General features: G+C 42.7%; 2 protein-coding genes and 1 pseudogene across 5 annotated transcripts in view; all 3 read right to left on the reverse strand.

Moving 5' to 3' along the window:
* Positions 1 to 1,994: 1,994 nt before the first annotated feature.
* On the reverse strand, positions 1,995 to 12,241 carry LOC115132285 (specifically androgen-regulated gene protein-like). Of its 3 annotated transcripts, none has more exons than XM_029664764.2 (5): positions 12,075 to 12,241; positions 8,005 to 8,157; positions 5,609 to 5,794; positions 4,282 to 4,459; positions 1,995 to 4,108 (listed from the first exon to the last, which is right to left on the reverse strand). In XM_029664764.2, exons 3-5 carry the CDS (start codon positions 5,711 to 5,713, stop codon positions 2,466 to 2,468), a joined length of 1,926 nt encoding a protein of 641 aa, XP_029520624.1. In that variant the 5' UTR covers positions 5,714 to 5,794; positions 8,005 to 8,157; positions 12,075 to 12,241; the 3' UTR covers positions 1,995 to 2,465. The 3 variants fall into 3 exon arrangements, with proteins under 3 accessions (XP_029520624.1, XP_064876848.1, XP_029520623.1); XM_065020776.1 differs by lacking the exon at positions 12,075 to 12,241 and adding an exon at positions 9,537 to 12,032; XM_029664763.2 differs by lacking the exon at positions 8,005 to 8,157.
* Positions 9,038 to 16,304, reverse strand: LOC115132622 (major histocompatibility complex class I-related gene protein-like; annotated as a pseudogene).
* Positions 16,305 to 17,903: 1,599 nt separating this feature from the next.
* Positions 17,904 to 21,584, reverse strand: part of LOC115132623 (ankyrin repeat and SAM domain-containing protein 1A-like) — a 131,525-nt gene continuing 127,844 nt past the window's right edge. The window contains exon 26 of one of the 2 annotated variants that reach the window (XM_065020781.1): positions 17,904 to 19,734. In XM_065020781.1, the coding sequence (XP_064876853.1) occupies positions 19,731 to 19,734 (4 nt within the window). In that variant the 3' untranslated portion in view covers positions 17,904 to 19,730. Of the gene's footprint in view, positions 21,227 to 21,584 lie in introns of both variants that reach the window. The other variant, XM_065020780.1, reaches the window with a different exon arrangement.

The following is a 21,584-nucleotide window of genomic DNA, read 5'->3' on the forward strand; positions in this document are numbered from 1 at the left end:
CATTATTTCTATTTAGCCTAGTTTCTCACTGTAAACTTGAACACGAGTAGGACGGGTGTGGCTTTGTGACAATGGTCAAGAACAACTGCTCACCAATTTGACAGCTCCAACCGTTACCCCCGACACCGCCAAAACATCAGCTATGCGGGTGTAGACTATCCCCAGTTAATGCTTGATCTGACTAAATCTAGGCCTTAATGAGCCACTTATTATAAATGCTATACTTCATCATTTTGACTTGAGTCGACAGACAATGATTAGAAACCATATGAACCCAACCTGATGGTATTTTAAAAGGGGATACAATTTTAGGAACCAGAAAAGAGGAACCAGCTCTCTCTCAACTAGACAAACAGTATTTCAGTCATCTGCCAACCACTTACAGACCTATAATGCTCAACAACCAGTTTGTATAATGAGTTTTGATGTGCGTCACACCTAAAACCACACAAACCACATTTCAGATTTCTATCACTGACTGGCTGGCTACTGAAAGCTTCTATCTACTGTACTGTAGGCTATGTAGTAGTACATTTTCTCTACCTTATAATTTGGTTCCTTTACAACTGCCAATCACTACACCAAACAAAATAATATGAGCAAATCAGATCATTTTTCCACTGGTTGGCATGGTTCCACATTTTTTTAGGAATTAGAGGAACTTTAGGAAATGAAGTCCAACCAATGCTGTCAATGTTCATGTCAAAGGATATGTGAAAGGAGAAGTTATAAAGGCACATCCCTAACTGTAAAAATACCATCAGGTTTCTTCTCCATTTGAAAACACAGCACAAAGGGTTGTGCATTGTTTTTCATAAGAGCACAACATACACTACATAACCAAAAGTATGTGGACACTTGCTTGTCGACCATCTCATTCCAAAATCATGGGCAATAATATGGAGTTGGTCCTCCTTCGCTACTATAACAACCTGTACTCTCCTGGGAAGGCTTTCCACTAGATGTTCAAATATCGCTGCGGAGACTTGGTTTCATTCAGTCACAAGAGCATTAGTGAGGTCGGACACTGATGTTGGGCGATTAGCCCTGGTTAGCAGTCAGCTTTCCAATTCATCCCAAAGCTGTTCGATGGGGTTGAGGCCAGTTAAGTTCTTCCAGACTGATCTCAACAAACCATTTCTGTATGGAGGAATTGTCGTGCTGAAACAGGAAAAGACCTTCCCAAAACTGTTGCCACCAAGTTGGAAGCACAGAATCGTCTAGAATGTCATTGTATACTGTAGCTTTAAGATTTCCCTTTACTGGAACTAAGGGTCCTAGCCCGAACCATGAAAAACAGCTCCAGACTATTATTCCTCCTCCACCAAACTTTACAGTAGGCACTATGCATTCAGGCAAGTAGCACTCTCCTGGCATCTGCCAAACCGATTTGTCCGTCGGACTGCCAGATGGTGAAGCGTGATTCATCACTCCATGCGTTTCCACTGCTCCAGAGTCCAATGGTGGCGAGCTTTACACACTCCAGCCGACACTTGGCATTGTGCATGGTGATCTTAGGCTTGTGTGCGGCCGTACGGCCATGCAAACTCATTTAATGAAGCTCCTGACGAATAGTTATTGTGCTGACGTTGCTTCCAGAGAGTGTTGCAACCGAGGAGAGACACACTCGTGGTCCCGTTCTGTGAGCTTGTTTGTCCTACCACTTTGCATCTGAGCCGTTGTTGCTCCTAGACATTTCCACTTCACAATAACAGCACTTACAGTTGACCGGGGCAGCTCTAGCAGGGCAGAAATTTGACAAACTGACTTGTTAGAAAGGTGGCATCCTATTACCTTGAAAGTCACTGAGATTTTCAGTAAGACCATTCTATTGCCAATGTTTCTCTATGGAGATGGCATGTCTGTGTGTTCGATTTTATACATCTGTCAACAGAAAATGGTGGCTGAAATAGTCAAATCCACTAATTTGAAGGGGTGTCCACATATTTTTGTATATATTATGAGCGAGTTAATGACACACAAACATCCTTACATAAAGTGTATTATATTTTATTTAGAAAATAGACAATGATCAAATTACTGAATGTCAAATTAGATTCACAAACAGCCTAACACATTTCACGAGGAATATACATACATACATACTCACTGTACTGCAAACTGTAGTTAAAGTAGTATCTCATAGTAGTATGATACAGGTTATTCATGAAAGCCAGTCTTAGGGTACATACAGCATTTCTGTGCAGCAAGAAGGCAAAAATACACTCCATAAATATGCAGGTTTCTGTAAAGCCAAACAATCCTTCATCAAACAAATAGTGCTCTCTGCATGTTGCTTCAAAGAAGGCCTTATGGAGAGAGTAATCTTCTCATAAGTTTCAGTGTCAAAAACTAGAGGAGGGCTTAGTTATACAGAATCCATATTAAGGACATTCCTCCTCCTCAGACCTCACCCCTCATTTGGATTTCATAATGGTGCAGTTCCATTTCCCCTCTCCCTTCCCTCAGTCGCTCAGCAGTCCTAGCTTCTTCAAGGCCTCTCGTCGGTCTTCTCCACTCTTGCTGTTGGGGCAGATCAGCACACTGATACCATGGGAACGGGGCAGCTTGTTCTGAGACTCCCCATGACCTGGTTGGGGGTGGCAGGCCTCACCCTGAACATTCATGAAGTCTTTCCCAGTTCCTAGGGAGGCCGGGCGGGGTCTAGAGTAACGCTGGTCTCTGGGGGACAAAGGGACACTGGGAGCCTGGTTTGCCCTGAGGGAGGCATTGCTGGCCATGTAGCTTCTCTGGCCCATGCTGGTGCGCTCCAGAGTGGCTGATTTGACCCTTACAGGAGGGGGAATATGCTTGGGTGGTGAAGGAGGGGTTGTAAGGGGCAAGAGCAGAGCTTTGGCATTGTCACTAAATTGGATTGGGGCTGGAAGTGGAGCAAGGGTAGTGGCTCGGGCTGGTTCTGTGGTAGCTGGGACAGCAACTGCAGCAGGCACTGGGATTGGGGTATGGATAGTGGCTGGGACTTGGCCAGGGGTAGTGGCTGGGGAAGTAGTAGGGATTTGGGCTGGGGCTTGGGTCTGGGTGGCATCTGGGCTGCGAGGAGAGGGAGTGGGTGCCCATGACTTCCGGGATTTGGGTGAAACTACAGGGCCTGAGTCTCCATCCTCACCCTTCAGGAGCCCGAGCTTCCGTAGAGCCTCCAAACGCACCTTCTGGGGATCAATGATCGACCTGTCAATGGGCAAGGAGAGAGGGGGGCCTGGGTGACTATCTGACTTGTGGGACTTCTGGATGATGTTGGAGGGAAGCCTCTTGGGCTTAGGGGCCACGGCAGGTGGGTTCTTTGTTTCCAGGGTCTCAGGAATGGGGATGGTTAGGGCCTCTGAGTGAGAGGGTGGTGAGTTGGTACTAACAGGTACAGGCAGATCAACAGGAGGTTTAGAAGGTGGTGTCTGTTGGGCTCCAGGCGAGGCAGGTGGAGCTCTCCTGCGTAGTTGCTCCAGCTCACTGTAGGTTAGTGGAACTCTGAGTACTGCAGGCACTGGAAGTTCACTCTCCTCCTCTGGCTTATCATCCCTGAAGTCTGAGGGAGGGGGAATCAGCTTCATATCCAGCTCAGAGTGAACCTTAGATTGCCGTTTTGCAGACTTGCTGTCTACAGAGACTCCTTTAGGCATGTTGTCCACAGAATTATCTGAGGTGGCTGAGGATGGGGTCGTGTCCGAGGCAGAAGCTTTTGGGTCTGCAGCTAACTCTAGAGTTTTAGACTCAGTGGACAACACCGGAACTTTTGAAATAGTGTCCAACCCAGGAGATTTGATGTCAGTCATCAACTCTGGGGACTTAGGCACAGTTGCTATCTCTGGAGCTTTACGTTCTGTGACTACCTCTGAGACTGTGGGTTCAGTGACTACCCCTGGAGGTTTGAGATCAGTAAATGTCCCTGGGGTATTGAGCTGGGTTGCTACTACTGGGGCTGGGGCTCTAGGCTCAATTGCTTCAGCTGGAGCAGTGGGCTGGGTGGCAGAACCTGGGGCTTTGAGCTGGATACTGGCAAGGCTATTTGCCACTCTAAGTGGTGTAGGCACTATGCAGTTCAGAAAGGACTTCTGATCCCTTCCTGAGTCAGAATGCTGGAGTTCTGATACATCTAGAAGGCAAGCAGAAACAGCAATTATTTTACTGTCAAATTCCCACAAGTTCCTAAGCTTGGCTCGCACAATCATGACCCAAAACCTGGAAACATTTGTTAGTCTCCTGCATGATAAATTCCTGATAAAACAACAACATAGATATGAACAAAATATTTTTGCTGATACTCACCCTCCAATCTGGCCTGTCCCATAGAGAGGTGGCCAGGTTTGGCTGCCAGGCTGCTGGGGTCTGGCTCATCATTTGACAGGCCACTGTCCTCCTCCATCTCCAGGGACTCAATGGTGGACTCCAGAAACATGAGGCATGCCCGCTCCTCAGCAGAGAGGTGCTCCAGACTGTCATCACTCACCCCCCCCCCCCCCCCCCCCACACACACACACATACATACATACACACGTAATTAACACAAAGAAGAAACACGGAAACGTAGACAAACTGCAAATGTAGAGAACAAACAGATTCATAATAAAGATACCATTGCAATCAAGTGCTCCTCTTTAATCAAGATTACATAGCTATGTAGAGATGTATGCCAGGAATGTCTGTGTACACTATATCCTTGTATAATGTTAGGTGAGGCCTTCAAACAATTTTGCCTTGATTTTCAGTCGTTAATAGTCAGTGTTTATTCAGTCTCTCTGTTGCTTTCAGCTAGGCTGAACATTACATTGAGGCCCAGTGAGACTGGAGACACAGAGATGATCAAAATGACATTTACCTTTCACACAACACCGATGGAAAGACAATGTACCACAGCACTGCTCCTGGCTAGCTTGTATCCTATACTGCATTGCCAGAGGAATGTATTGCAGTGGATTTCAGTGAGTGGCCTCTGAACAGCTCTGAACTAAACAGACTAGGTTCTGATCATCCTCAAAGCGGTCTCTCTCTGTCTCTCTCTCTCTTATTTCTCTCTCTCTCTCTGAACAAACATCTGAATCTCTCACCCCCAACATGAAACAAGCCCAGCAGCTCACTCTTATAATCTCTCACCCCCAACATGAAACAAACCCAGCAGCTCCTGACTCTTACAATCTCTCACCCCCCAACATGAAACAAGCCCAGCATCTCACTGACTCTTATAATTGGGAGACAGTGTCTCTGAACCCTATCTACTGTACACTGCATTCTAGGGAGTTCTTCCTAGCCACTGTGCCTATCCATCTGCATTGCTTGCTCTATGGGGTTTTAGGCTGGGTATCTGTAAAGGGCTTTAAAATAAATAAAATATATTGATTGATTGAACATGCCGATTTATAATAGTCAATATTAAATCTAAAATGGGAGTGAGAAAGGCCTTTCAATGTTTGACCTTTTGTCATTTAAATCCTTTCTAAAGTACCCCTAAGTGTTTAGCACAAAGGCAGCAGGGCAGCACATCAACTAAATAAACTAGAAACTGGTAAAACCAGGGTCTCAAACATTTTCCTGGTCAGCGAGTGCTAATAACAGTTGACGTGAAAAGGGGCAAGGCTAGGGTTATGGCAGCACTCACAAAGCCAGAGTTCATGCTAACCACACTGTCACAGCTCCCAGTGCTATCCATACTGATCAAGGATTCCATGGCAACGCCGCCCGGCCACGTGTCACTCTTCGGCATGGCACAGGGACAGGTGCCAGGGGTTCAGGGGGCCTCTGCTAATTGGCTGAAAGTCACAGATGGATCCAGATGGGGAAGTAACTGAAAAAAAGAAGGAAGGAGAGAAGAAGTTTTAACGCTCGAGGCAAAAATCATTACATCATCATGATGCTCCATTTAGCAGAGCTTCCCGAGCGGAAATTGTGGTATTTCTCTATTACAGCCCATGGTAAAGACTAGGACACGTATGTTACATACTCTTATTCATGTTTTTAAACCATGTCTTTTCTTAGCACTGATATTTGATCAGTGATATCATGGTAGAGTTCTACAACAAACAGGAATCCTGTTACACGTCTCTAATACAGTACAGTATATCAGTGTATAGGAGGGACAATAGTACGCCAGCCAGCAGCTTACAGGCAGGATTATTACATCACCAATACGGTCTCCCTATTTAGCCTCTATGTGCCTTTATCCAATAGAGGGATACACTGACAAAGCCGTGGACAAAGCTCAAGCAGTGAGCAAAGGACAGCTGATTATTAGCCTTTGATTCATGCTATATCTTTAAACTGCAAAGGAGCATCCGGCATATGGCGGGGTCTTGTTGTGGCTTTATGCTCCACAGGGATCGAAGAGGATTAAGATCTTTAACCCGGCCACATACTCACTAAAGCTACTAAACCGTACCAAGTGGCACTGTGTGAACCTAATCACCAACATGCCACACCATGTCATGCCACACCATGTCATGCCACCAACAACCTGTTGACATCTAGGCTTACACTGTAGTTAAAATACTGTAGATGTACTAGTGGTGATAAATATGCATAGCAGGGATTTTTGGGCAGTTTTACTAGAACAAAACATATCAAATTACATTTTACCATCAGTTACTATTCAGTTTTATCCAGGCATAGGCCTATACAGTAGTTCAACACATTCAGATGGTTCAGTGCCAGTGTCAAGGACAACTGTGTTGTATTACCCTCTATCATTTGATTACACATACAGAAGCAGAGAGGAACAGTAATGATAGTGAATTTCCATTGAAGTCATTGTAAAATGCGTCATCGGTACATCATTAACTCGATTTCCACTGAAACACCCAGACTATTGCTGATCCATCAAAAAGGCACTCAAGGCTGCTGAATTGCATGGGGTTAGGGTTGGGACAATTAGGCCAAATATCGCCCCACTCAACAATGTCACATTTAGACGTCATAAGGTCCAACTGAACAAAATGTTCTGTAGCTGTGAAGTTATTTAACAAGGGAGTTGCAAGTGAAATGTCCATTTCTTTAAGGAGTTTTCCTTTCAGCCCCTCACCTGGATGGTTCCAATAAACAGAATTTTCCTTTGCTTTTCAGAATGACATGTATCTGAGTCTACCTGCACCTTTAGCAAGTCAATAACAATGGAAATATGGGCATGTTGACAGTAGCAAAACATGTGGGTCAATATAGGCCACACAGTACGGTGTTGGCAACAACAAATAGTGGGCTTTCTAGTTCACACAGTATCCCAGGGCTCCCTCCTTCCCATTTAGTCGAGTGCTCATATTTAGACCTACTTCCTGCCCCACCCAAACGAGACATAATAATACTATGAGCAAAAGACAGAGAGAAAATGTCCCAGAACCTGCCCCTCCCTAGTCTGGATACCAGTCGTTTTAGCCAACATTCCACTCCTGTCAAGGACACGGAGTACAAAATAACTAAACAGAGACGGCAACCAGGCTTGCACCTCCCAGTGAGTCCCAGCCTACGCACCTACAGAGTTGTAGTGGGAGAGACAACCTCACTGCACCAACCTCAAAGCTTTAATACACCTAGGAATGTGACTTTGCCTGCTTCCTAGAAAACATGTTTTGTCATTTAACTAACCGCCCTGGCTGGTGCCCTATGCTCTGACGTACACTCTTACAAAAAGGGTTCCAAAAGGGTTCTTCGGCTGTCCCCATAGGAGGACCCATATTGGTTTGATTATATGTGCTGTAGCCTACCACTGCAAAGACACTATAGATTTATTTCCCCTGGTTGACACAGAAATACTCAGGAAAGTGATATCACAAGTTAAGCCTTGTACCTGCCTTCTCGAACTTATCCAACCACCTTCTTCAAAACAGTTTTTAATTGCAAATCTGAAGAAGTGCAAACTATTGTTAATGACTCCCTGTTCACAGGTACTTTCCCACTGCACTAAAAAAAAGGAATCTAGATTCTTCAGCTCTTAGCAAATTTCGGCCAATCTCCATTTATGTCCCCATTACCAGTAAAACATATTCAAAACCTATTTCTTTAACTTACTTGCTGTGTTGTTTCTTTGTTCATTTGTTCAGTATCAACCAGGATTTCATCATTCATGTAAAGCAGGGAAGTTTCAGCTCGGTCTGTCCGTGGCCTCTCTACCTCGGGGGGCACTGTCACTGTGTCCGTTTCCATCATCTTGTCCAGCTGTGTCTGTAACATTTCATGCAAACCCTGTTTCTTGTCTGTATCGAAGTAGCGGTCCTTGTACATAGCATCAAGCATGGAAGTAGCGGTCCTTGTACATAGCATCAAGCATGGAAGTAGCGGTCCTTGTACCTAGCATCAAGCATGGAAGTAGCGGTCCTTGTACCTAGCATCAAGCATGGAAGTAGCGGTCCTTGTACATAGCATCAAGCATGGAAGTAGCGGTCCTTGTACATAGCATCAAGCATGGAAGTAGCGGTCCTTGTACCTAGCATCAAGCATGGAAGTAGCGGTCCTTGTACATAGCATCAAGCATGGAAGTAGCGGTCCTTGTACCTAGCATCAAGCATGGAAGTAGCGGTCCTTGTACCTAGCATCAAGCATGGAAGTAGCGGTCCTTGTACCTAGCATCAAGCATGGAAGTAGCGGTCCTTGTACCTAGCATCAAGCATGGAAGTAGCGGTCCTTGTACCTAGCATCAAGCATGGAAGTAGCGGTCCTTGTACCTAGCATCAAGCATGGAAGTAGCGGTCCTTGTACCTAGCATCAAGCATGGAAGTAGCGGTCCTTGTACCTAGCATCAAGCATGGAAGTAGCGGTCCTTGTACCTAGCATCAAGCATGGAAGTAGCGGTCCTTGTACCTAGCATCAAGCATGGAAGTAGCGGTCCTTGTACCTAGCATCAAGCATGGAAGTAGCGGTCCTTGTACCTAGCATCAAGCATGGAAGTAGCGGTCCTTGTACCTAGCATCAAGCATGGAAGTAGCGGTCCTTGTACCTAGCATCAAGCATGGAAGTAGCGGTCCTTGTACCTAGCATCAAGCATGGAAGTAGCGGTCCTTGTACATAGCATCAAGCATGGAAGTAGCGGTCCTTGTACATAGCATCAAGCATGGAAGTAGCGGTCCTTGTACATAGCATCTAGCCTGGTGGCGACACAGTAAAGAGGCTCAGAGAGAATGCCACCGGATCGCTTGTTCACAGCCTATTGTAAAGGACTTTTACAAGTTTTAACCCCATGGTCTGTGTCGGCAGTTTTGAGCAGGCGTTTCAATGCCATGACAGAGGGTATCACGTCTGCTGCAGATGCAGTTGAAGAGATTATTTCTCCAGTCAGTTGTTCGAATGGAGCTAGCTAGTGTGTTCATGTTTCACAGTCTCAAAATGCCATTGAAATAGCAGCAGCGGTATGAGAACCATCACATTCTTGAGCAATATGGCTTTCCTCAGTACGAAATCCCACATGCTCATGGGGCTGACATCGCTGGTCCAAATATCAGTCGTGAAGCTAATAGCAGTGACGCACATAGCAAGTAGCTCAGGGATGTGCGTTTCAACAATATTGTGTAACTCTGGTAGGGCAACATCTGAAAAATAGCGCCTACTTGATAGTGTGTACCAGGGCTCAAGGTGCTCGACCAGTCGGTGAAAGCCAACATCATCCATGAAAGAGAGCGGTTGATTGTCAAGGGCAATATAAACACAACATGCAATCATTTCAAAGCTTTTACGGAGTTACAGTTCATATAAGGAAATCAGTCAATTGAAATAAATTAATTTGGCCCTAATCTATGGATTTCACATGACTGGGAATACAGTGATGCATCTGTTGGTCACAGATGCCTTAAAGAAAAGGTAGGGGTGTGGATCAGAAAACCTGACCACCATTTTCCTCATGCAGCAAGACACATCGCCTTCACATAGAGTTGATCAGGCTGTTGATTGTGGCCTATGGAATGTTGTCCCACTCCTCTTTAATGGCTGTGCGAAGTTGCTGGATATTGGTGGGAACTCGAACACGCGGTTGTACACATCGATCCAGAACATCCCAAACATGCTCAATTTGTGACATGTCTGGTGAGTATAAAGGCCATAGAAGAACTGGGACATGTTCAGCTTCCAGGAATGGTGTACAGATCCTTGCGACATGGGGCTGTGCATTATCATGCTGAAACATGAGGTGATGGCGGCAGATGAATGGCACGACAATGGGCCTCGGGATCTCGTCACGGTATCTCTGTGCATTCAAATTGCCATAGATTAAAATGCAATTGTGTTCATTGTCCATGGCTCATGCCTGCCCATACCACAACGCCACCATGTGCCACTCTGTTCACAACGTTGACATCAGCAAACCACTCGCCCACACAACGCCATACACGTGGTTTGCGGTTGTGAGGCCGGTTGGACGCACTGCCAAATTCTCGAAAACGACGTTGGAGGCGGCTTATAAGAGCAATTAACATTAATTTATCCGGCAACAGCTCTGGTGCACATTCCTGCATCAGCATGCCAATTGCATGCTCCCTCAAAACTTGAGACATCTTTGGCATTGTGTTGTGAGACAAAACTGCATATTTTAGAGTGGACTTTTATTGTCCCCAGCACAAGGTGCACTTGAGTAATGATCATGCTGTTTAAAAAGCTTGTTGATATGCCACACCTGTCAGGTGGATGGATTAGCTTGGCAAAGGAGAAATCCTCACGAACAGGGATGTAACAAATTTGTGCACAAAATTTGAGAGAAATAAGCTTTTTGTGCACATGGAGCATTTCTGGGATCTTTTATTTCAGCTCATGAAACCAACACTTTACATGTTTTGTTTATATTTTTGTTCAGTATAGAATCCTCTGGGGAAAAGGGTTGTACATCGACCCAAAAAAGGTCCTTCAAAGGGTTCACTAGATAGCAACTTTTTTCTAAGACTGTACCTCTGTGCATTTCAAGTAAATTACAAAGCAGAAGGGGAAATAGAGAGAGCTGATTAGGTGCACTGTAAATGAAAGGGGTAGCACGGTGTCCACTGTATGGCCTGATCTTCAGTGCACTTTGAACCGCTGGAAAGCCCTGGGATTCAGGAAGGGGATTGCCTTAGGTTCCATTTCAATGAGTGACAGTGATCTTATTGTGGCGATAAAAGAGGCCAGAGAGAGAAATGTGAAGTATGTCCTGTGACATGAAGGACAGGCTGAGCAAAAGCATTGCTGCGGTCTTGGTTGGACCAGGTATCTCTTCAAAAATATATTTGATCTCAAAAAGACTAACCTGGGCATGTAATGGTTAAGTAAAGAACTAGTTAATCATTTACAGTAAATAAAGGTTCATAACAGACATCCACACCATGTTGTGCAACTCCCAACCTGCACAGAGTACATGCATGAAGAAATATTCCATTAATGTTTAGCTTGGCAGTTGGCACTCAGTCTGCACCATTAAAATGTCAATGTCCAGGCTTTGGGAATAGTTTTATTGATTGGCAAACATTGAAATCTCAAGTACGCATTGGCACATATCACTAATCTATAGTCTACATTAGAGCTTGCCTTTTGGTCTGGTCCCCACATGACATAACAGTGACTATGATGTTGAATTGTGTCAATCATCTTTCTTGTGGAAAACTTTCCCACAGTACACCTGTCTGAATCTATCTCTCCCATAATTGACCAACTGAATGGCAACTCAGTGCTTTTCTGTTGTCTTCCAGGGTGGTGTCTCAACCATAGCAGTGAACCATAAGATAACATGACCACAGCAGTGTGAACGAACATCTGTGTCTGTCAGTCTTCTTGATGAGAGAGATATATCACAGCCGTGTAAAACATATTAGATATAGTAGCCTGGGCTTTTTTACGCCTCTGTATAGATAGGCACATTCACAACGGGGCCAATAGTCGAACTTTGGTCGTAATAATATAAAAACAACTGTACAGTAAAGTTTCCTCTTCAATTACCAATACCAGTGTATCCTCAGACTGTGTATAATCTACACATCGCATACAATTCTAACGAAACATACCCTGTTGTTTACATGTGACAAATACAATTTGATTTGATGTGTCAAATCATGCTTGAAAGCATAAAAACAGTTTCTTAGAGGAAAAATACTTCAAAAGAGAATAAAAGTATAGAAAGTTAAACGTACCTGAGAGCAGTAGAATAACACTATTCACTGTCCACAAAGTGCATTTGCACTCAAAGAAACGTGCTATCGCCACAATTATCCAAACCTGTTGAAATACAATACCGTTTTTCTGTGAAACTATGCAATAAACCTTTACTAAAGCAGTGCGGAAGACTGGCAGTCGTTGTTGAATTCCAGGTGAGCGCGCGAGGCTCACTTTGTCCCTCCCCATAATATCTTTGTGGCCAATCAGCACATGTTTGATCGACCGTGTTTCTGGAAGAACCAATGGGGTAACAGAGGAACACCCCCACATTTAAAATCGAATGATTCTGTAGTACAGGGTTAATGAACCAAAACTACAATTTTAAATTGGGAACCTGGATTCATAATTGTAATGTTCTTATATCTTGTTCAAATCGTTGTTGAAATTGTTTTATGAATTATATAGATTTTATTGCACGCACATGAACTGCAATGAATTTTCCATTATATATCTCACTCACATTGCTGTCATTCCAAAAATAGCATGCCGATTTGATCAATTCTTGTGATGACAAGTCTTTTCTGACACTGAAAGCAGGTTGACGTCTTTAGCATATCTATGAAAATCCTAGAATTTGCATACTATTTCCATTGGAACAAAAGTGATGCCATCTCATATTTGCATGATGATGATGACTGTTGTCCCGGCTCTACCCTGAAATAGACACTGATGCTATTCCGTCCATGAATAGAGGCGCCTGCTAATGAGTCTGGTATGAGGAGTGAGGTATATGTTAAGTGTTTGCAACCCCGTTCCTCAAATATTGAAAGTCGATGTTTGTCTTGGCATTGTGCAACCTGAATTTCCACTTATTATTAAGTATCAACAAACACATATCAAGCATTTTGCAAGAGTGCTTTAATAAAGCCATGGTAAACAGAGAGATCCCTTCGGGGAAATAGTGGTATGGCATTGTTAGCCATGTTGACACGAGGCCCAGCCAGCCAGTCACTAATTAACTAGAGTGAAGACTTGTGCTTCTATATGTGGTTCAGTTTTAGAGCTATGAATCCCTAGTTCTGAAAGCACTTGACCTGACAAGCAGCCACACTCATGTTTGATACAAGGTTACTACTACACACTACAGGGCTGATCATTTTGCCCATTGTTTAAAATAAATAATGTCAAACAAATTACCAGCAAATAGGCTAATAGAAACAAAAACATGTACTATACATATGATGTTGTTGTTGTTGTATTTTGTGTATCAAATAATGAATAACATATTTGATCTGTTTTATTGACATGTCTCATGGTGCACCCTGCTGTTCCATAATAGCACGTATTTCCACACACTATTTACCAATCATTTTTATTGGGCACAGCATAATCTGAAACACAACCAAAACACACTGCAAATGCACCTAACAAGTTTGTAGAGTTACAAGCTTAATGTAGTCACTGCGTACTACTATGGGAATATGGGATCAAATACTACAATTTTGGCTATTTTAATACACATAGGTAAAGTTGCCCAAACACTTATGACAACTTCAAAAATGAGGACTAGATACATAAAGTGCTTTTTCATTTCTAAACGGTAGAACATATGTTTGAAAATACCCTCAAATAAAAGGTGACATTCTGTATTGTCGCCTCGTGAAACATTTGATCTCAAATTCAAAATGCTGGAGTGTAGAGCTAAATTAAAAGTTTCAGCTTCACTGTCCAAATAAATACGTAGAGGAGTGTATACACAATTCACTTACAAAGTTTAGGCAATTATTACTGGCCATATAACAAGTCTCATTAAATAGCAACAGAGCAGTGCAAAGCTTGCTTGTTCAATTAGTTGTGGATTTCTTCATTTTCCTTTTTGGAAAAAAGGGACCATCGTTCACTTCATTTCATCTCCATCAGAGATGGTATTACCATAATATGGTATGATGGTGGTTGGAGTACAGCTGTATCAAGACTGTTGATTCCATCTCTAAAGACGAGTTGCTCTGTTCTGTCTCTGGAAGAGAAATGAAAAAACATTGCATTCTTCTCCTTATGATATGAGTAGTACTGGACAGGAATGATTGAGTACACGCCACAATGATACAATAGGGACAAAGTAAACATACATTCTAACATACTTACCGGTACCCTTGGCAGCAGAGTAAGTAGGTCCATAAAATGGAGGAAAGAACAACACATTGACACAGGTGGGTCACCAGGTGGGTCACCAATGGGACGTGTTCTATCGGCCACTAATTACATTGTTGATAAAGATGTTAAACATTAAAGATAGTCATCCTGTAAACGTGAAGATATGTCCATGTTAGACCATTCGCCACCGGAAGAGTGCAGCCTTATTGCAGCAATCATTGTATTCGTTCAACTAATATACATCACTCCAAGTACAGAAATGAACACTACTCAAACACTTTGTCTGCATCTGTAACCACCATTCTCTACTTCTAACCCCATCTCACCTGTGCGTTTCCACTTCCACATGCCAAAGACAATAAAGGATAGGCCCCCAATCAGAATTAATACCATTGCCACCACCGGGACGACTGCAAGGATGGAAACGCTATCTGGGCCTAGTATCAGGATCTGTCAATAAATACAAACAGTACGGTATTACAATACTTGTATTTATTATTGGAACAACTTTGTCATTTGTAACCTCTAAAAAAAGACTAGTCTGGGTACCAGTCTTTTTTAGCCAACACTCCACTTGCAACTCCTATCAAAGACTTTGGCAAATGACAGGAGAGGAGTGTAAAAGCTGAACAGAGATGGCAACCAGGCGGTGGACTAGAGGTGGACTATAGTGATTGCTAAATAGCACATAATCTGATGATATCTCAGGGCACCCCTTGGTTTTTCTTTTTTACCCCAACTGACATCCAACTTGTTGCCCCCCGGTGAGATCATGCTCTGCCACTGGCTGGCCATTTCTCAGCAGGGTTAGGTTGATGTGGCATGGGTAGAAACCAAAAGCTTGTCCCCTCCAGAATCTAGGTTTGTTTTCTGAATGATTCTAACTCTGGGATGCACTGAGGAGGAGGAAGAAATGTGTATCAATGGATCCACTATAGATTTGCTCCTGTTGTATTCCTAATGTTTTTTTTTACACATGGAATAACAATAGACAATGGTATGCCCACAAACCTCTTCTCATCACAAGCATCTCCCCTTTTGTCAGGTAGTCTTTTAATGTTTTAATGCAAATGGGGAGGTGAAGATTTTCCAAGGCCCATTTGAATGTTGATTAAATGCAAGTTCGGGCCACTTAGGATGGTACTGCAGTTTGTTGAAGTTCAGAGCACCATCAAATCCATTGAAAGATTCCTTTATCATGATTTTGCCCTGCTTGTTGTTGTCCAACAATTCACAACCACAACGTCTCAGATTAACAAATATTCCTGTAATAAATTAGGGAGTAAAAGTAAAGAACAAATATTTGAGGCAAAAGTTCTAGATTTCCAGCTAGTCGGAAACAGAGAGAAATCTGTTTATTACAGTGTGCTCACCTGATGTGTAGTTCCCCTCTACGGGATCGGTGTACCTAAACCGGGACGGTTGTTGCTAACGTGCGCTAATGTGACTAGAATGACATTGTAAGTAACAGCCAACTTTCCAGGACATGTCTTGGAATGTGTCTTGTCTTATGTGGGCAGAAAGCTTCAATTCGTGTTAATCCAACTGAAGTGTCCAATTTACAGTAGCTATTACAGTGAAAATACCATGCTATTGTTTGAGGCGAGCGCACAACAACAATCAAGGCAACTGGTTTGATACATTCACTCTGAAGGTAAATAATGTACTTACATTCAGTAATCTTGCTCTGATTTGTCATCCTGAGGGTCCCAGAGATAAAATGTAGCATAGTTTTTGGTTGATAAAATCCATTTTCATATTCAAATGTAGGAACTAGGTTCTACAGTTTGAGCCCCTGCTGTGTCTCCTCCATTAATTTCATTACAGGCAGTTAGATTTGGGTATGTCATTTTTGCAACAACAAACAAAGGGTTATTAAAGTGGTGCAGTAAGAAAGACGCCTGCTTCCTCATGCTGAGGAACATGTCCCAAAACGTATTCTGAGCTACTCCTTCAAAGGCTTCATCTGAGATCCCATCGGTCTTAGAGATACATATCCATGCATTGGAATCATAGTAGCCCATCTGAACATTATCTAGTATCGACACAACACAGGATTCAGGAAAGTACAGTTGAAGTCGGAGGTTTACGTACACCTTGGCCAAATACATTTAAACTCAGTTTTTCACAATTCCTGACATGTAATCCTCGTACAAAGTCCCTGTCTTAGGTCAGTAAGGATCACCACTTTATTTAAAGAACGTGAAATGGCAGAATAATAGTAGAGGGAATGATTTGTTTCAGCTTTTATTTCTTTCATCACATTCCCAGTGGGTCAGAAGATTACATACACTCAATTAGTATTTGGTTGCATTACCTTTAAATTGTTTAACTTGGGTCAAACGTTTTGGGTAGCCTTCCTTCCAGCCTTTATACTTAAAACTGGATACTTTTAAACTTACACTCAAGTAGTATTTTACTGGGTGACTCACTTTTATGTGTCATATTCTATTAAGGTATCTTTACTAAGTATGACAATTGTGTACTTTTCCCACCACTGAATATACTTATGACAAATCAAAATACCTTACCTGCATTAACAGTTGAAAGAGATGAGAAATAACATGCAGGTTTAATGCTTAATTTGAAACTTTTCCAGCAGGTATAGAGGCCAGGGTTTCACAAACTCGATCCTGGTGCACATTTTGGTTTTTGCCCTAGCACTTCACAGCTGATCCAAATAATCAAACCTTGATGAATTGGTTATTTGAATTAGCTGTGTAGTGCCAGAACCCCCTGGTATAGACTGTCACGAAGCTCCTTAAAAATATTTTACTTCTTGTACCTGTGGCATGAAAAACACCTTTTCTCAGTCACAGGTTGTCCTTACACCTCTTACAGCTTAACGTTACACAGACAAGCTCTTTTACCTGTGTATTGGCTTTATGCTCCTAAGCACCTGACTAGCATGACACAGCTCAGCTATTACAGATGCAAATGAAAAATATAAAGCAATTAAACAAACCCTATCTGTCAAAATGTGAACCTGTCCCATTCGCAACCAATTGTCGAGCTCTTCTTCTGCTCTCCTCCTCACCGGCATTTTATTGAAACATGAAATATATTTGTTATCGACTATCCCGGCCCTCAGTTAACACTACCAACTTAGTCCAATGAGGAATTCATTTTGGTGCATCTCAACAGCTCAATATCAGCTGCTTCAAAAGATGCACCGTCAAGCCTGTCTGTTTACCTCGTCCAGACTTGTTCATGTTGGCTTGTCATACTACAGTATCATCACCATGACCTTTTGCCTGTCTGTTTTCCTCGTCCAGACTTGTTCATGTTGGCTTGTCATACTACAGTATCATCACCATGACCTTTTGCCTGTCTGTTTACCTCGTCCAGACTTGTTCATGTTGGCTTGTCATACTACAGTATCATCACCATGACCTTTTGCCTGTCTGTTTACCTCGTCCAGACTTGTTCATGTTGGCTTGTCATACTACAGTATCATCACCATGACCTTTTGCCTGTCTGTTTACCTCGTCCAGACTTCTTCATGTTGGCTTGTCATACTACAGTATCATCACCATGACCTTTTGCCTGTCTGTTTACCTCGTCCAGACTTGTTCATGTTGGCTTGTCATACTACAGTATCATCACCATGACCTTTTGCCGGTCTGGGACTATGCACATGTAAAGGATAGTACTATGCAACTCTTCATGGCTGAATGATTGTCATGAAAAAAAAGAAATCAGGAATCTGGTTCATCATTTCTTCATTTATTAGTTGTACAATTATGAAAAATAATAATCATAAAAAGACTGGAAGCCCAAGATTATTTACAATCTTTTTCTTTGTTTTAGTGCGGTCGCTCCAAGTTCTTTCTCTGTTTGTTTTCAATCGTTGGGTATCATGATATGTTGAACTTTATAAGACACAGTCCTTTTTCTCATTACAACAAATGTGGCAAAGAATTACACACATACATATATATATATATATAGATATATATATATATAGATATCTATAAAAGCAAAATCATTCAAGTATCAAAATACAGACTGCTAGAGATTAATTTACAATCCAATATTGTTCTCATCATCAATATCATCAGAATAGTCACATTGTACTACCAATGATCCTTAGTAAATGTGCAAATGCGAAGATGGGACCAGGTTGATGGCTGCAGGTGCTATCAACCAGTTGAAGCCAGTGTACCATATTGAGTGTACCATAACTAGTCAACATACCAACAGAGGTTCATCACTAGCTGCCCACAGAGTACCAGGAGAGATAGCGTATGGGGAGAAAATGCTTGTTACATTATTGTACCTAAAATCTTACATTACTGGTTTTGTGGTTTGACTAGTTCAAAATTAATTCAGAAATAAAGTGAGGGGGAATACAATGCAATTAGTAGGACTACCTCCCAACACCAGCCTGGTCATATAGTATCCAGCATCAGGACAGTTAAAACGTACAAAAAGACAATACATTATTATTATTTTTATCAAATAAAAGCCATTCACCCTGTTTAAATATGATCTGTAGTGTCAGTTTAACAGCCGTCCAAAATTCCTCCCGCACACTATTCCATTATTTATCACAGTTCTGTATGTTATGAATGAGGAAATGAAAATAAGGAAGAGATGCTTTGATGTCGCTGACCTGGTGCTTGGATGGATGGACAGGAGAGAGCCTTGTGAGTGTACTGCTGCATCTCACATTGTAATCATTTTACCCAATTCTTCCCAAATGTGTCTCTCATTTCCCATAGGCATTGCATTGAGATAGTAATCAACATAAATTATAGATACCTGACTATCACTGTCAGAGTAAAGAGTAGCTTAGCGTAGCCCCCAGTGAAGACACATTTAAGTGTATGGGAAAGGCCTCTCTGAGGAGGAGTTGTTTGAGGCACCAATCTAGAGGAGGCAACCATCTTCACCTCTCATGGAATGGATAAACAAGTCACAACATGTCTGGCAAAAAACAACTGTGAACTTGTCCCTCTCGTACCCATAAATAGAATACCCTGTCTGTCTGAACAGCATTCACAGGCCTGTACAGGATAAACATGTTTCATTTGTACCAAAAACAGATGAGGGATGTTGAAGTTGAGTGCTTCACAATGAAAGAGGGACACGTACCAAACAAACACCCACCTTTGTGAGCTCTAGTTAACTGACCAAGTTTTGACATATTGAGTCCATTGTTCAGTATATGTAAGTGGATGCAGTGAGGGTGTTGGTTGATTCGGTTTACTGCCTGGGGGCAGTCAGTCACAGTGGTCAAAGGACAGGACAGGGTGGAAGAAACCAATAGCGGACTTCCTGTCTGTCTGCTACAGAGCTACAGCGCTGACCCCTGGAGCTGAAGAAGTGGAGGATGAGGAGAGGGCCGGGGGCGGCAGAGAGCAGGTAGGGCCTTCCTGGTGTATGCAAGCACGACCCCCAGTGGGTGGAGGGGTGCATGGAAAGTGGGCCTGACCTTTCTCTTGGTTCCAAAAGGGCATCCTGCCCCACAACAAAATACCATTGGTCTGGGCACCCCTGACCTCTCACTCTGGCTGGGTGTCTGGTCATGGTAGTCAGCTACATGGAAGGGAGATACACACCAACACAGCACTGGGGTTAAAATAATGTAAAAACATGACGGAGCCAACTGAAAACTAAACGGAGGAGATATAAAAATGATGGGTTTTTCTAGATAATGATCAACTGCCTCTTCAATGTTAGCACTCTGAATATTGACTGAGGCAGGGTGGATTCTAAACCAAACAGACAGACATCCATTAATGACAACATGAACATCAAGAAGGCATGAGCTCTGAAAAGGAAAAGAAGGAAAGGAAAGTCCCCCATTCCGCTGGGTTTAAGTTTCAAAAAAGTTTCAACAGTGGGTTGATTGGGTCTTAACACTATTTGGAATATGGCAATGAGTTTGAATTTTAGATGGATGTGAACAGTGATTTGAACACTTAATGAGCTGAACCTAGCACAGCAACAGTAAGTAATGTACTTTTATTATGTCTATATGTAGAATCAGTGCCGTGCCAACCTAATGCCTTCCTCTTTCAGTCCATTAAGACATGCTTGGATTGTGAACAATGGTATATATATATATATATATATATATATATTTTTTTTTTAAACGTACTTCATATAACCTCTCCACAGAGATTTAATGAGCTCTCTTCCTCGTCATTAAGGTTACTGGCACTAATCAGCTCTATATTGACTGATGTACCAGCTAGGCTGAGTTATTACCCTAAGACCATCACCCAGGTCTATTACGGGTGGCTAGAGCAGAATTCACGCATTTCGGCATCTCTTTGGTTCTTACTCTATTAAATGAACAGTCAATTCAATTCCTCTTCATATCATCTTGGATGCACACAATATTACCCCAGCGTCCAAGCATTCACAAAAAGTGCTCATGACACTCCAAATTAGGATTGCACTAGATATTAAATCAAAGTCATCCCCGTCATAAACAGAGAAAGGCATGCTCAAATAGATGTCCCACTAGGCTGTCTGTCTATAACAGTGAGCACCTCTACGTAAGACACTATATTCTGTGTGAGCCTCTGTGTCCTATCCTGCGCACTGTTGTTCCCTAACAAAAGGCCCCATTAGTTCCCAATAGAGATCTCCTATCACAGTGCTGGGCCCTAGCCTCCTTTGGCAGCCTGACACAGAGGGCCAGTTTTCCCAGACAGTTTCCGGTAAACCGACACAAAGAATGTAAATAAGTCTGACAGGATACGCATGTACGTGCCCTTCCCCCTGTTAACCCAAATGGACCAATCCCAGGGGGAATGAGTTTAGAGTTTAGTCCTGTGCAACAAGGTTGTCATCCATCCCCTTGCAGGGAAACAGGCAATGTTCCTACTAATGTGTGTAGAGTTAGAACAATGGAACAGCCGGTCTCTTACAGATTCTTCTAGAAAACAATGTTCATCCAGGTAGTTGATCCTTGGCTGTAGAGAATCATATATTTTTTTCTGAGCACTGGAGTCAGGAGATTATTGTTCAGAAAACAAGGAGGGAAAGTTCTTCAAGAGCATCTCACAGTGGCCGTCGCCTGGTAGAGCAGGAAAAGCACCCAGAGGAGAAAACAAGATTGATGAGTAAAAGGAATGAAAAAGAAAGGAGGGATATATAGAAGGAAAAATGAAGGATTGTTCTAAGAGAGTTTGGGGGATAGTAGTTTGTGAGTAAGAGGTAAATTAGAGTGGTGAGAAGGTACTGTAGGTAGAATGGAGATCGCTACCACTGAACAAACTTAATCAGTGACTTGTGGATTACATTTGCTGTCTTACACACTTCACAGCTACTGTACTGGATCGGTCAGATAATGCCACTGAGCCTATTAGCATTGGTAAATGCTACAAATAACAGCACCATACATTACAAAATTGAAAGCAGGGCTAATGCAGTGC

This window comes from Oncorhynchus nerka, linkage group LG7, assembly GCF_034236695.1.
Source record: "Oncorhynchus nerka isolate Pitt River linkage group LG7, Oner_Uvic_2.0, whole genome shotgun sequence".
Taxonomy (NCBI): Eukaryota; Metazoa; Chordata; class Actinopteri; order Salmoniformes; family Salmonidae; genus Oncorhynchus; species Oncorhynchus nerka.